The sequence below is a fragment of the Phaethon aethereus genome (assembly GCF_964289735.1).
Source record: "Phaethon aethereus genome assembly, chromosome: 26".
Classification (NCBI taxonomy): domain Eukaryota; kingdom Metazoa; phylum Chordata; class Aves; order Phaethontiformes; family Phaethontidae; genus Phaethon; species Phaethon aethereus.
In genome coordinates this window covers 386,200-402,573 of record NC_138602.1, presented here as the reverse complement: position 1 = coordinate 402,573, position 16,374 = coordinate 386,200, and the positions used below count along the sequence as shown (strand labels likewise).

The 16,374-nt window shown below is 43.0% G+C and overlaps 1 protein-coding gene across 1 annotated transcript in view; it reads right to left on the bottom strand.

Moving 5' to 3' along the window:
- RANBP3 (RAN binding protein 3) overlaps window positions 1-16,374 on the bottom strand; it is a gene marked incomplete at its 5' end in the record, with an annotated part of 57,016 nt that overhangs the window by 15,875 nt on the left and 24,767 nt on the right. Inside the window, 6 exons of the mRNA XM_082010873.1 lie at window positions 3,030-3,133; window positions 4,154-4,246; window positions 5,604-5,669; window positions 6,766-6,837; window positions 13,717-13,803; window positions 13,891-13,927. Coding sequence (XP_081866999.1) covers window positions 3,030-3,133; window positions 4,154-4,246; window positions 5,604-5,669; window positions 6,766-6,837; window positions 13,717-13,803; window positions 13,891-13,927 — 459 coding nt within the window. The remainder of the gene's footprint in view (window positions 1-3,029; window positions 3,134-4,153; window positions 4,247-5,603; window positions 5,670-6,765; window positions 6,838-13,716; window positions 13,804-13,890; window positions 13,928-16,374) is intronic.

Genomic DNA, 16,374 nt, shown 5'->3' with positions numbered 1-16,374 from the left:
GTGGAGGTCCACCTTAATGTCCCCCTTGTTGGCTTCCCCTCTGATCTTAATCTATAAAGACTTGACCCGCTCAGCACCTTTCCCAAACCAAAGTCTCTGCATTCAAGCAGCTTCTTTGAGCATAGGAGAACCCATCCCCTTCTAGTCTTTCCTGCTTTACTTCCTAAAAAGCTCACAGGTATCCAATGCAGTACTCCAGTTGTCCAAGTGAACCTCCTGTGTCCGTGACCCCAGTTACGGTCTGTAACCCCAGGTTACAGAACTGCCACTGCACTGGATCACCAACTCCTCCTGTTAGTTTCTCATAGAGAGTGTTTTTGCCTACAGGTGCTTCAGATAGGCTGCCAGCCATGGCACTTTCCGCACGTATTGCGCAGGGGAAAGGTGGCAGTGGAAAAACAACACTGGATTGGGTCCAAAGGAGTTTTGCAAATCCCATTTCATGTTTAAGGGACATAAACTTTGCATAACCTAGCTGCGTCATCTGCCTTCAGATTCTAATTCTGGCATTTCAAAGACATCCTTTTCCTGCTGGTAGTCAGAAATGGGCCACTGCTGCCTGCTGGGAGTAGTCCTCCACCACTGAATGGTGCAGACAGGGTAAAAGATTCTTCTGTTGAACAAAAAGAAAAAAATCATTAACCTAGGATATTCTCCTCCTCCTTCTGGATAAGGATCAGTACCTCCCTGCTGCCAAAAAGGCCAAAGGCTGCATGGTAGGCTTGAACAGCTGCCTATCAAGCTTCCCTGCACATCTGATGAGTTTCAGCCAGACTCTCCCACCAGTCAAGGGAAGTTGACTAGAAGGCTGCACCTTGTATCCATTTACGGACTACGCGCTTAGGGCTCCTGCAGTTTCCTAGGGATTTTCAAGACAGAGACAAGGCCTAGCCCGAATAGGTACAGGTTGCCACAGAGATGCTCCGAGTAGGACAACAACCAGATAGAGAACATTCCCACTCTGCTACCTTGTATAAGCACAAGACAGAGACCTCAAAAAAAGAATTTCTGCCAGTAAAATAAGACCATGACTTAGATCTGCTCTAACAAGTGCAGACCAGGCTCATATATAACTGCAAAATACCATGTACTTGCTCTCACAAGGAAGCTCACTCTCTGTGGTACATCAAATCTATGCCCTATCTCTGCACATACAATTACTAATACAAAACTTTTAATTCCAGAAGGAACCACTCACTCTTATCAAACAATCTAATATTCTGCAGAGATATTCCAGCATTTAACATGACTACTGTATGACCTCCAATTATGTATAGTTGTGCTGGAAAGCTTCAGGCAGATGCCAGTCATCCTGACTACAAATGCCAGGACAATGAAGAATATCCCACCACAGTCCCTGGTAAATTGCAAATGTTCAGTTATGAAACTTTACACCCTTTCACATTTAGCTTTCAGTGAACCTTAACATCTAGATTTAAGAGCTTTCTTCTGTCAGAAAACTTCTTCCAGTATTTCTGGACTTTGATTAAAAAAGTCAAGAGGACGATGTTAAAAATGTATAGAGGGTCTCCCTAATGACATACACAGAGGTAACAAGCACGTCCCACAAAGACTTCATACTGATACATGCAATGAATTTACTTATTGCTACTTAATTATGGCAGTAGCCTTTCACTAAGCCTTAAAAAGCCATTCACACTTGAAGTCTTTCTGCTTAGATATTCAGATTTCAAAATTGAGACTTGAATTTCAAGTAAACCATTGCGTACTCTTGCATTGTTAACAATACTACTTCTATGCTCGATGTGGCATCAAGAAGTAACCCACTGTCTAATGAAGCTACCAAAATAAACCCCCAACCCTAAAAATCCACCCAAAACCCACACACCCTAAAAATCTCCAAATATCCTTCTCATGGTCTCAGTCAACATATCTTAAGATGCCAACAGTTAGCTCAATACCTGCAGGAAGAAAGGACTGAACACACTTTGCACAGCATGGGGAAGCAACTATTTAAGTACTTTCCTTTCAAGATACTGAATACATAAGTTATAATGCACTTAGATGCCTTTTCCTCTAGCTGAAGCTTTTCAGTCACTCATTACCTACACTCTCCCCCCACCATTTCCTGTAGGGAATTTATTTGCCACCCCTGGGTTTTTACCCACTATCAGCTCCTGTCTCTAAGCTTCTTTGTGTGTTACTCATTCACTTCAGTTGCCTGTTTGTTTTCCATCCTCACATTTCTCAACACCGTCCCACATTCAATTGTTAGAAACCAAGACAACAACAGTAAAGCCATCATCCATGTGCAGGGGATCACTTTTTGCTAGGCAATCTGAGAAGGAAGACTGAACATGTGCAACAAACTGCTCAGTTCGCCCAGCTCAAAACCAAATCTGTTTCAGACAAGAACAGGAATTCAGCATGTGCTTCCTAGTCTCTGGCCTGACAGGAGCACCAGTCAGACCCAGTGACAGCCACTGGAGGAGACAGCTTTTTTTCTCCCTCATAGAAGACAATGCCCTACTTTCCTGACCCACTCCCTGCACACAGAGTGAGAGATGAACCTGCAGGAGTAAGATTTCTTTCTTCACACAAACTGATCAGATGAAAAAGCAGTATTCTGACTATCAGTCCACTGAACCAAGACACCCAAATTACAGGAATTCAATGTCTATGGTAGGAATGGCATCACTCAAGCAGCAGTAAGACTTTACAGTAAGATTAGAAATAAAGCTAGAAGGACTAAAAGGAACCAATTAGAGCAGAAGTAGAACTGAGCCTTTTTTTTATATATTTTGTGAGGGAAGATAGGTATGAAAAACCATCTTAAACTATGGATTCAGTAAATCTTTGTTACAGTTCTTGAGTTAGTAAATATAAATATAGCATACTATTAGGACAGTATAAAATCTACTACTATACCTAAAGTGTACTACCATATTATGGTAAGGGGGCTATCACTGACGAAGCTGAATTCACATTACTAAACAAATAGACTGTTCAGAGAATACTACTTTAAAGCTTGTCACCTTGTGAGTCTTTCCAATCCTTCTCTAACTCACCTTGTCTTCAGAGTCAGAACTTTTCGGTGTTGCATTACTTAGTGATTCTGATGTGGCTGCAGAATCTGGCGGGGTATTTACACCATTGGTGCCACTGCTGAGAACTGCGATCAAGAATGAGAAAATTGCAAAAACTCTCCAGATATTTAGATTTTCCTAAAAGTAGTAAGTTTCATGTAGAAAATTGCATGCTGATTTCTTAAGTCCATGAAATCTTGCAATGTAAACTACAGAGTTCCCATAATATTTTGCAAGATGCACGAGGTCCATGATTCAGCAATACTTAGCACAATCAAAATTCCATATATAGAAAAACAAGCCTTCAAAAAGTCCCTTATATATACAAATTCTGCAGGGACTTCAACACATACAACTTCAAGCAACCACCCTGCTTCAATCTAATACTGTTCACAGCCAGCAGGGCTCCTCTTTGGACTGATCAGCTACCTACATACTGAACTCTTACTGAAAATTTGTACCCCAATATTAAGTTCTCTACAGAGTCCAATCTGTGCCAACAGACATATCAAGAAATCAAGCTAGAAACGCTTCGTGCTATGCCAGATTAAGCATTAACTGAAGTTACTTCTGTTTCAGTTCAACTGAACTTCCAAATAACAAAAGGCAGGGGAGGCTGGGGAAACATAGGAGGAGACATGGACACCTTGAACAGTTTGTATGTCAAAGTCACAACTCCAAAACGGTCCCCAGGCCTAGAGGCACCTCCAAGTGATTTACGCATTTTACATCACCATGCTGCTAGCTGAAGTCTACCACTACTGTTAAATTGATCAGCAGTAGCTTATTACACCATGGTCACTGCTGTCATTTGAGATTGCCAATCCACACCCTTAAAAGTCTTTTTATTTCAAAAACCAACCATGGACTACAAAGTTGGAGGCCTGGAAATGGCAGACAGTCATCCTACACAAAAACTGAAGGTTCAACTTGTGTTATCCCTTATATAACACAGATATACTTAACATTTAAGATGTTTCTTTTCTGAAAGGAAAAACCCAGAAAAACAGAGGCAGATGCCAAGTGAAAACAAACCACTATACTAAAGAGATTTTGTATTTTTGCTCTCCCCCTGTGGTATTCTAAAAAGCAAAAGCATTATTTACCCATCTGTGAGAAAGCTTTTGGCTGTGGCGCCTGTAATACTGCTGGACGTAGCACACTTCGCTGCTGTTCCTTCGGTTTCTGGCTAGGGAGACCTGTAAATATGAAGTTTTTTTCAAGAGCTATAAAGCTTTAAAGTTGTAAAATTCACCTTCATCTAATCTTTTCTGTAACTGATTCCAACAAAACACACAATGGAAAACAAGACATTTAAAAAGCTTCCATTCCCTTCTTTCCCATCCCTCACTCAGCCTCACATTAGAATTTGTCCCAAAGAGAACACAATTTCCTACCTTAAAAAAAAGGCTTTAAAATATATTCTTTACCTTATCCAGGAAAGCACAGAAGGAGAGTTTATGACAATGACTCAGAAATAAAAGTCAAAATGTAAGAGAAATAAACAGTACACAAGCAATCCTATTTATTCACTGACATATTAATCAACAACACATTTCCAGTCTTCTTTTCTCCTTCCACTCATTCAAAAAGCCAACTGACCTTAAACAACTTTAAAAACCCCAAAACATCTTAACATCAACTCTAGAAGGTTATGTCAATCCCAGAAGGTTCAGTTTTCTTCACCAAACAAAGCAAAGATGAACTCCTGGTCCGATAAAATACTGCAACAGAAGTTACTCATAGCAACTCAACTGAATATTCTGCAACTAGTTCCATTTCAGGCCACCCATACTCAAAGAACATGATAACCACCAAAATATAACTATCTTAAGTGTTTTTGAGCTGACATATGAACATTTGAACTTGTTTTTTTTAAATTTACTACTCTTCCTGTAAATGTAATAAACAGGGTTTTTATATATATATATAAAAACCAAATAATAACCTCCATTACCAACACAGTGTTTTTTTTCTCAAACTCCTAAGGAGCAGTAGTATTAACATACTTCCCATACTAGCTAAGTCTACATTAGCAAACAGGAAACTCAGTAAGAGCCAAACCATACAGCAGAACAGCTAGGATCAAGGACCCAACATCCATTCTATGGTCAAAAGCCAAGGAAAGAAGGAAGTGGGAAGTGAACATTTCAGACTTTGCTCTAGCCTGGTCCCAGACTGAGCACCCATTAATGGCTGGGCTGGAACTTGTTCAGCATGCTCCTGGAGCACTCCTTTTGTTACAGTTTACTACCAAAGGAATTGAGTTCACAAAGCCCAGGACTATTCTAAGAATTGCATCAAAGCATGCTAAGCAGAGACAACTGGGCGATACATTTCAGAAATACATTACTGATCCAAGCCAAAATTCTGGAGGTTTCTATACACATTACACAGCGGATATGGGCATAACCACTCTGGATAATACAAAGTTCTTTTCTGCATGAACACAAGTATTGCCACATTCCAGTTACAATATCAGTTTGAGGAAACTCCTAACTAAGTAAAATGCTTGAACCGGTTTCTTCATACTGCTGCAGAAAACATCGAACTCACCTGCACTAGGTGCCTGACCATGGATAAGTATTGGAGGCTTCAGCCGAAATCCACTGCTCTTCTCCTCTAGAAGCAAAATACAAAATTACAAGGTCATAGCTGTAACATACTACATACATTATAAAATTCCTCATACTTTCCCCACTGTAACAACCTACAAGTTTTAGAAATATCCAAAGAACAAATTCACTTTTTCCAAAAGAAGTCTGAATTTTCAGTGATCATCACAGCAAATACAAAGACAGAAACACAGGTTGTTGCAAGAAAAAAGATTTGAAATTGTTTTTCAGGCGAAACATGAAACAGACCATTTTCACAAAAGAAATGAAGTTCCTTCTGTGAAGGACTTAGAGCTACTTAACGGAGTTTAAGTGAGAATCAAATTAATGAAAGGACAATCAAAAGCATGACTGAACATGACAGCTGCTAACAAGCACCCAACTCCTAATTATTATAATTAAGTTAAATTTAATTGCTTAATATTAGTTTCTTGTAATTCCATTAGCTTTTACCTTATGCTTTTATAGTATGAAGGTAAAAGAGATTCCTTTGCTTGTACTCACCAGTTAAGGTTTTTAGATAAAATACAAAAATCTTAAAAAAATAATATTCATAAATCCACAGCTATTACAAAATGAGTTCCTACAAACTTACAAGGTATAATTATTATTATTATTCTCATGCCATTTAAGCTTAAGATAACAATATGCTATACAGCAATACCAACACAACCAAACTGCAGAACAACAGTGATTAACAAAATAAAGTCAGTCAACACAGGGTTCACAGGTCACGGCTGAACATCATCATGACCACAGATTGTGGCTGAATTGATTTAATAAAAAAAATTTAAAAAAGAGTATCCAAAGTACATCAATGAAAATTTCCCCTAAGTTTTATCTTGAGGTTAACAGGTGGGCATAGAGTCATACTCCAGTCTTCCACCAGCACTCACAAAGCATTTAAGAATTTTTATATTTGTTATTTTTGAATACCTCCAGCAAGCAAGAAATCAAGCAATGAAGTGAGCAAGATAAGATCAGAACCACCACCACTTCCAATCTCCCAGATTGACACTTCAGAAGTAAGACCCTGAGTACTTTGAATCATGACAGACTGAGAACCGTTTGTGGAGAAAAAGCAGACAAATGAGGAAGCTTACCTGGTTCTGAGTCAGAATTGCCTGTAGAGGGTTCACAGAAGCTTGATGGCATAAACACATTGTTCTTTGTTACTGCAGTCAAGGAAAAAGAAAAATAAAGAGAAGTGGTGTATGTTGTTCTTAATTATAAAGTCTGTTCCCAGGCATATTACAGCTGCAAATTGCAAATGATTTTTCTAGCCATTATTTTATTTTAGGTTTTTCTTTCTTCTAAACTAAAACAGTATGACAGCCACAGAAGTAAACAGGACATTGTCCATAAAATCCCCTTAGTTTCTCCTGAAACAGAGAAAGAGCATATTTCATTTATTCTAGAGAGAAGATCAACACAAGATTCACAGTCTGAATTGTATCTGACCTAGGAATTAAAAGTGATGTTAGAATGTATAATATTACAAAATATGTGTAACATTTCAAAAGGCCTCTGCAGAGAGGGAAGAAAGGAGTGTAGTGCCTGCTAACACCTGGGCTCCTCAAAAGGCTTGAGAGTGATAGCATAGTTTGCACTAAGAGCTAGGCAACTCACATTTGAACTGTCTTGTAAGGACAAAAATTCTACAGAAACAAAGGAGAGAACACTTTGCAGATATCACATTTAAGAAACATAACAGTAAACAAAAGAGCAAAAACATCTGAAAGGAACAGGCATGGGACAGTGTTTCTTTTCCACCCTCTGCTAGGACCTAGAGAAGCAAGTAATAAGGAGTTTGGTAAGGAAGCCCTGTTCAGCAGTTACTTCAGCAGTTCACCAAATTACTTGTGGTGTTGCACAAAGAACCACAGACAATGCAGTTTATGAAAAACAATCATCAGAGCAGGAGGTAGATGCATCAAGAGTCACAAGGCAATGATAATAGGTTTGTCTCCAACAGATCACCTTGCATGAGGTAATGTACGACAATACTTATCAGCTCTTTTAGCTTTTATGAGGTTGTGGAAGAAGCTTAAATATGTTGAAAAGAGAAGAAACTCATCTCTGAACACTGTTATACTAAAAGATGCAGCACTTGCCTTTTGTATTTAAATTGCAGACTATTTTTTTTTCCCTATTTGCTTCTTTCCTTTAATTCCCCCTTCTCTCTTTTTATTATGGTCTGCCTTAAGCTTAAACAAGATGAAGATTTCATATAAACAAAATTTCCCTACCCTTGAAACATAACTCCACAAAAAACTTAAGAGGTTTGGAAAGGGAAAAATTTTCTGTAAACCAAGGCCATCAAATACTGTCAGCAACATTCAATCCCCAGGTGTAAGAAATCAGGAAAGGAAGGCGAGAGGCCAGCCTGGCTGACTCAAGACCTGCTGGGCAAACTAAAGGCAAGAAGGAAATGCACAGGCAGTGGAAGCAGGGACAGGTATCCTGGGAAGAGTACAGGGACACTGCCTGGTTGTGTAGGGATGGGGTCAGGACGGCCAAGGTGTGGCTGGAGCTGAACTTGGCAAGGGATGCAAAGAATAGTAAGAAGGGCTTCCACAGGTATGTCAGCCAGAAAAGGAAGATCAAAGAAAGCATAGCACCTTCCCCCTCCATTGAACATGACTGGCAAACTGGTAACAACAGAAAAGTAGAAGGCTGAGGTAGTCAACTTCTGTGTCTCAGTCTTCACTGGCAGGCTCTCTTCCCACACCTCTCAAGTGGATGGACCTCAAGACAAGGACTGGAGGAGCAAAGTCCCTCCCACTGAAAGAGAGGATCAGGTTCGAGACCACCTGAGGAACCTGAACATGCACAAGTCTATGGGACCTGCAAGATGCATCCCAGAGTCCTGAAGCAATTGGCTGGTGTAGTTGCCAAGTCACTCTCCATGATATTTGAAAAGTCCTGGCAGTCAAGTGAAGTCTCTGGAGACTGGAAAAAGTCTTTTTGCACCAAATTTTAAAGAAGGTGGGAGGCAAGAAGCATCCTGGGGACTACTGACCAGTCAGCCTCACCTCTGTGCCTGGGAAGATCATGGAGCAGATCCTCCTAGAATCACAGAATCATTAAGGTTGGAAAAGACTTTGAAGATCATCAAGTCCAACGGTCAACCCAACACCACCATGCCCCAAAGTGCCACACCCACACGTTTTTTGAATACTTCCAGAGATGGTGACTCCACCACCTCCCTGGGCAGCCCGTTCCAATGTTTGACCACTCTTTCAGTAAAGAAAATTTTCCCAATATCTAGTCTAAACCTCCCCTGGCACAACTTGAGGCCATTTCCTCTCGTCCTATCGCTGGTTACTTGGGACAAGAGACCAACACCCATCTCACCACAACCCCATTTCAGGTAGTTGCAGAGGGCAATAAGATGTCCCCTCAGCATCCTCTTCTCCAGACTGAACAACCCCAGTTCCCTCAGCCGCTCCTCATCACACTTGTGCTCCAGACCCCAGCTTTGTTGCTCTTCTCTGGACACGCTCCAGCACCTCAATGTCCTTCTTGTAGTGAGGGGCCCAAAACTGAACACAGGATTCGAGGTGTGGCCTCACCAGTGCTGAGTACAGGGGCACAATCACTTCCCTACTCCTGCTGGCCACGCAACTGCTGATACAGGCCAGGATGCTGTTGGCCTTCTTGGCCACCTGGGCACACTGCTGGCTCATATTCAGCTGGCTGTCAACCAGCACCCCCAGGTCCTTTTCCGCCAAGGACCTCTCCAGCCACTCCTCCCCAAGGTTGTAGCGCTGCATGAGGTAGTTGTGGACAAAGTGCAGGACGTGGCACTTGGCCTTGTTGAACCTCACACAATTGGCCTTGGCCCATCGGTCCAGCTTGTCAGGATTCCCCTGCAGAGCCTTCCTACCCTTGAGCAGATCAACACTCCTTCCCAATTTGGTGTTGTCTACAAACTTACTGAAGGTGCACTCAATCATCTCATCCATATCATCAATAAAGATATTAAACAAGACTGGCCCCAAAACTGAGCCCTGGCAAACACTGTTTGTAACCAGCCACCAACTGGATTTAGCTCCATTCACCACAACTCTCTGGGCTTGGCCATCCAGCCAGTTCTCTACCCAGCAAAGAGTAAACCTGTCTAAGCCACGAGCCGCCAGTTTCTCCAGGAGAATGCTGCGGGAGACGCTGTCAAAGGCTTTACTAAAGTCCAGGCAGACAACATCCACAGCCTTTCCCTCATCCACTAGGCGGGTCACTTGGTCATAGAAGGAGATCAGGTTGGTCAAGCAGGACCTGCCTTTCATGAACCCATGCTGGCTGGGCCTGATCCCTTGGTTGTCATTCATATGCCCTGTGAGCACTGTCAAGGTGAACCGCTCCATGTTCTTCCCTGGTATGGAGGTCAGGCTGACAGGCCTGTACTTCCCGCGATCCTCCTTCTGTCCCTGCTTGTAGATGGGTGACACATTGGGAAGCCTCCAGTCTTCTGGGACCTCCCCTGTTAACCAGGACTGCTGATAAATGATGGAGAGTGGCTTGGCAAGCTCCTCTGCCAGCTCTCTCAGTACTCTTGGGGCCAGATGGGATCTGCCCATAGACTTGTGGGTGTCCAGCTGGCATAGCAGGTTGTTAACTGCTTCCTTCTAGATTATGGGGAATTTATTCTGCTCCCCATCCCTGTCTTCCAGCTCAGGGGGGCTGAATACCCTGAGGATAACTGGTCTGGCTATTAAAGACTGAGGCAAAGAAGGCATTAAGTAGCTCAGCCTTGTCCATCCTTGGTGACAATGTTCCGCCCCCCCAATCCAATAAGGGATGGATGTTCTCCTTGGCTCTCTTTTTGTTGTTAATATATTTGTAAAAACATTTTTTGTTATCCCTTATGACCGTGGCCAGATTTAGTTCTAGCTGGGCTTCTACCTTTCTAATTTTCTCTCTGTATGACCTAATGAGATCCTTGTAATCTTCTTGAGTTGCCTGCCTCTTCTTCCCAAGGTGGTAAACTCTCCTTTTTTTCCTGAGTCCCAGCAAAAGCTCCCCGTTCAGCCAGGCCGGTCGTCTTCCCTGCCAGCTCCTCTTGTGGCACATGGGGACCACCTGCTCCTGCACCTTTAAGATTTCCTTGAAGAAATTGAAGCCCTCCTGGACCCTTTTGCCCTTCAGGACGGTCTCCCAAGGGACTCGGTCAAGCAGTGACCTGAACAGGCTGAAGTCTGCCCTCCAGAAGTCCATGGTAGTGGTTTTGCTGACCCCTCTCCTTACTTCACCAAGAATTGAGAATTCTGTCATTTTGTGGTCACTAAGCCCAAGACGGCCTCTGACCACGACATCTGCCACTAGTCTTTCTCTGTTTGTAAACAGCAGGTCAAGCGGGGCACCTCCCCTGGTAGGCTCACTTACCAGCTGTGTCAGGAAATTATCTTCCACACACTCCAGGAACCTCCTAGACTGTTTCCTCTCTGCTATGTTAGACTTCCAGCAGATGTCTGGTAAATTGAAGTCCCCCACAAGAACGAGGGATTGCAATTGTGAGACTTCTCCCAGCCACTTCATCTGCCTCTTCATCCTGGTTGGGTGGTCTATAATAGACACCCAGCAAGGTATCTGCCTTGTTTACTTTCCCGCTCATCCTTACCCATAAGCATTTGACTTTGTCATCACAATTGTTGCATTCTATACAATCAAAACACTCCCTAACATACAGAGCCACCCCACCGCATCTCCTTCCTTGCCTATCCCTTCGGAAGAGCTTATAGCCATCCATTGCAGCACTCCAGTCATGTGAGTCATCCCACCACGTTTCTGCGATGGTGACTAAGTCATAGCTGTCCTGCTGCACAATGGCTTCCAGTTCCTCCTATTTGCTGCCCATGCTGCATGCATTGGTGTAGATGCACTTGAGCTGGGCTAACAATTTCACCCCCAACTCCAGCATGCCACCCCTCAGCTCATCTCTAGTGAGCCTGGTTTTATCCCCTTCCCCCTTCGAATCTAGTTTAAAGCCCTCTCGATGAGTTCCGCCAACTCATAAGCGAGAATCCTTTCCCCCCATCGAGATAGTTGAACCCCATCTGCTGCAAGCAGGGCTGGTACCATGTAAACCGCCCCATGGTCAAAAAATGCAAAATTCTGCCCATGGCACCAGTCACAGAAGCTATGGTAAGGCACATGGGGGGCAGGGAGGTGATTCGAGACAGCCAGCATGACTTCATCAAGGCCAAGTCCTGCCTGACCAACCTAGTGGCCGTCTACGATGGAGTGACCACCTCAGTGGACAAGGTAAGAGCTACTGATGTTGTCTATCTGGACTTCGCTAAGGCTTTTGACACACTCCCCCACAACATCCTTCTCTCTGCATTGGAGAGAGATGGGTTTGATGGGTAGACTATTGGGTGGATGAGGAACTGGTTGGACGGTCACACCCAGAGGGTAGTGGTCAATGGCTCAACGTCCAGATGGAGATTGGTGACAAGCGGTGTCCCTCAGGGGTCTGTACTGGGACCAGTACTCTTTAATATCTTCATCAGTGACAGAGACAGTGGGATTGAGTGCACCCTCAGCAAGTGTGCAGATGACTCCAAGCTGAGTGGTGTGGTTGGCACGCCTGAGGGATGGGATGCCATCCAGAGGGACCTGGACAAGCTCAAGGAATCGGCCCCTGTGAACCTCATGAGGTTCAACAAGGCCAGGTGCAGGGTCCTGCACCTGGGTTGGGGCAACCTGCGGTATCAGCACAGGCTGGGGGATGAAGGGGATGGAGAGCAGCCCTGCCGAGAAGGACTTGGGGGTACTGGTAGTAGATGAAAGCTGGACATGAGCCAGCAATGTGTGCTCGCAGCCCAGAAGACCAACCCTGGGCTGCATCCAAAGCAGCGTGTCCAGCAGGGCGAGGGAGGAGATTCTGCCCCTCTGCTCTGCTCTGACACGCCCCCCCTGCAGTACTGCGTCCAGCTCTGGAGCCCTCGGCACAGGAGAGACACGGACCTGTTGGAGCGGGGCCAGAGGAGGCCACAAAAATGCTCAGAAGGATGCAACAGCTCTGCTGTGAGGACAGGCTGAGAGAGTCTGGGTTGTTCAGCCTCGAGCAGAGAAGGCTCTGGGGAGACCTTACTGCAGCCTGTCAGTACTTAAAGGGGGCTGGTAAGAAAGATTGGGGTAGACTTTTTAGCAGGGCCTGTTGCGATAAGAGAAGGCGTAACAGATTTAAACTGCAAGAGGGTAGATTTTGACTAGATATAAGGAAGAAATTTTTCACAACGAGGGTGGTAAAACCCTGGCCCAGGTTGCCCAGAGAGGTGGTCGATGCCCCATCCCTGGAAACATTCCAGGTCAGGTTGGATGGGGCTCTGAGCAACCTGCTCTAGTTGAAGATGTCCCTGCTCACTGCAGGGGGGTTGGACTAGATGGCCTTTAAAGGTCCATTCCAGCCCAAAGATTCTATGATTTTAGAGACTGTTTCTGTGGCTGAACACAAATATCAAACATAACTATTCCCACATACATGAATTGCAAGAATTTGCCCCGGCCTTCCCAGTGATTTTGCTGCCTTGACTGTATACACAAACAGGCAGTGGTCATTCTCTCTTGCATTTGACAGGTGAGAACGTTGCTGAAATGCACTGAATCCTCTCCACTTTAAAAGGAATAGGAGAAAAGGAAAGGACTAAAACAAGTTAAGCACAACCTGAGACTTGGAAGTTTTGCCTGGCAGCAGAGTAACTAAGAAAAAGGTAGCATTTATATGTAATTTTTTAAGAAGCGACCTGATCACAACAAATCAAGAAGATTTCTGGTAAATTCTTCAATTTAACAGTGTAAGATTATATATATTTATAGTTTCAGCTTTTAAACTTACAAATAGAAAATATTTTTTAAAACATTTCTATCAGCTCCTTTGGGCTTCACTGAATTTGCTAACACAGAACATAGAAAAAGACAGAGTACATGGTTACTGTGGTCTTAAGCCAAAGCACAGCAGACAGTAGTAAGACCATTGACACAACTGGGAAGGAAAAAAAATTGTAAGAAGGAAACCCAGCTGTCATATATGACATTGTAACAACAGTTACCTGACTGAGAAGGAGGGAACTGAGTTAAGGATGAAGTTCTCTCACGCTTTACAGGTGGACAGTAGCTCCCATCCTCTCGATCAGATTCTGTAGAAAAAAGCAATTAGAGAAAATGCACAAAATCCTAGAGAGACGTATACTCATGTTTCTTAATCTTACAATCAAATCTCTTACCATCTCCATCTTCTGGACTTGATCCATCTGCTGATCTCTGAAATCAGATGGCAGTGATAAAACAAAAATCACACACTGAACATTTCAATCTCTTTGGGTACATCCAAATGTTTTAATCATCACTTTGGAGATTTTATTTACTGTCAATGATCTACACTCAAAGCAGAGCATTATTTTTATGACTTACATGTACACACACCGAGTTTCACTCAGGTACTATTAAATAAGATTAATTCAAACTATTTCATTTACAAATAAGATACCTGAGACTATGCAGCAATATCACAGTTACATTTTCTATAAATTGAAAACCTGAAAATGACAATTTTCAAATTTGGTTTGATTTTTAAAGTATCACAGAAGTTCCGAGCTCATCATGAACATACCTATTATGCGGGAGTTCATTCCAAAGCACTTTTCCTAATTAATATAACTGTCATCAAGTCCTTCAACAAAAGGACAGCATTGGAGGTATGTCTTTCAAATCACACTCCATAAACCAGTACTATGATATTTTGATATGAATTAGCAATGGATAGTCTCCTACCATCTTTCACAGTACCAGGAACAAAACAGGAAGCATCACAGGCTACCAACTATCACAATATTCAAAAAATCTTTGAACAAAGGTTCACATCTTTCCTGAGCATTTCAAGGTCTCTCTTCTCCTCCTTGCTCTGCCAGTTCCTCAGCTGATATAATTTCCCTTGTTCCTGCAAAACAGAATCCCATGATGGATTCCTTTCACTATGGAAGGTGACCAGGGCAGCATTAGCACTTCCATCTCATTACAAAACCTCTTGACATACTTGACCTTCTCCCTAGTCCAACACTACCCTTTCATCCTGCTCCTGCCCCAGGACACACACACAAACACCTCTCCTTCATCTAGTCTCACCTCGGAGCTTGGCTGACTTGGGGAGGAACATGGACAGAGCCTATGGCAGTCCCAGAACTCATCCTTCCCCACTACAGCTAGTCACACTAGCATGGGGAACAGCAGACACACAAGGATCGGACAACACACAACAGGACTGATTCAACAGTCTGTTGAATCAGTCTGTTCAAGGCTGTTGATGCATCTGTGGATGGACTGTCATAGTTGATGATGTCCCTGCTCACTGCAGGGGGTTGGACTAGATGACCTTCAAAGGTCCCTTCCAACCCAAAGATTCTATGATCTGAAAGACATACCTTCGATATAAGAATACCAGAAAGTACCTGTTATAGGAGTCACTTCCTACTTCAAACAGAATCCATTGTATAGCAGTAGTAAAAAGCCTTAGGCCGCAAGCTGTGATTTTTCACCTAGATACTGATGAACTTACACTGAACTCTGACATGTTACATGAGGGCAGTCCCCAAAACCAGTGTGAATTAGAAAGATAAGACAGTCACATCCATCAGCAGAAGTTGCCTCCTCAAGAAAAGAAAAAGAATGTCCCGTCTGGAGATAGTGGAAGGATCCAATGAGGAGCAAGGAGACCTCAGATCCAAATACTCCAACTGGACCAAACTGTCTCACAAGGGGAGGGGAACTTACAATTGTAAGGGTATAATTGCCCAGTGATTCTTTTTATTTGGGGTCCCTCTCTGGAGGTACCCAGCTCAAGCTGTTCTACATCGCTGTACCACCTAATAAATTTGTCTGACATATGTCATGTCCGAGATTGTGCTTCGGGAAACACTGGGTCGAGCCTGAGGGAAGAGGAAGCACCTGAGAGTGAGTGTGAGGAGTCAGAAGGGGCACTCGTTGGCTCACTGGAGTTGCCCACTGCGAAGGGACTCTGGTCCTAGCAGTTGAAGTCTCAGGTCCTCGACTGGTGTGTGAATGCTTGGGCAGCAGCTTCTCCCTTAACAAAACTTTCTATTTAGCACTGCATATATTTAGAATCTAGATACTACTGTACTATCAGTATTTCACTCAATGCAAATAAAACCCCATTTACACTGCATTTTGCCTACACAATGAAGTTTAAGGGTTATTTTCTGTTTTGTTTTACATTAACAGAAAAGTATAGCTACCTCACTAGCATCCTCATCAAGCACTTCTGAAACCTTTAGCATAGGGAATGAAAAGCTATTGACAGTTCTGGAACACAACTCCCCCACATCCACACATTTCTATCAGCCCAATCGCATTAATAGTGTATTTGATGATCCAAGCTCTTCCTACGTAATTGGTCAAGTACTCCACACTACTAGAAGATGATCTTATTAGGCATCTATCTTGCCAACATACAATAGTTTCCCAAAAGATAAGGCTAAAGTGGAAAACCATGATGCCATCTGTTTCAGCAATCAGCATCTGAAGTCAGAAAAATTTCTATTTTGCACAGAAAGCGTTGTCACAGATACCAGCAGTTTGTTTCAACTTTTAGCAAAGATCCTGAGAGCAAAATGAAACAATTTAGTAGAAAAATTGCATGAATGGAACCGCAGATCTCTATGTGCAAAAATCCTTAAAAAAATCAACAAGTGATT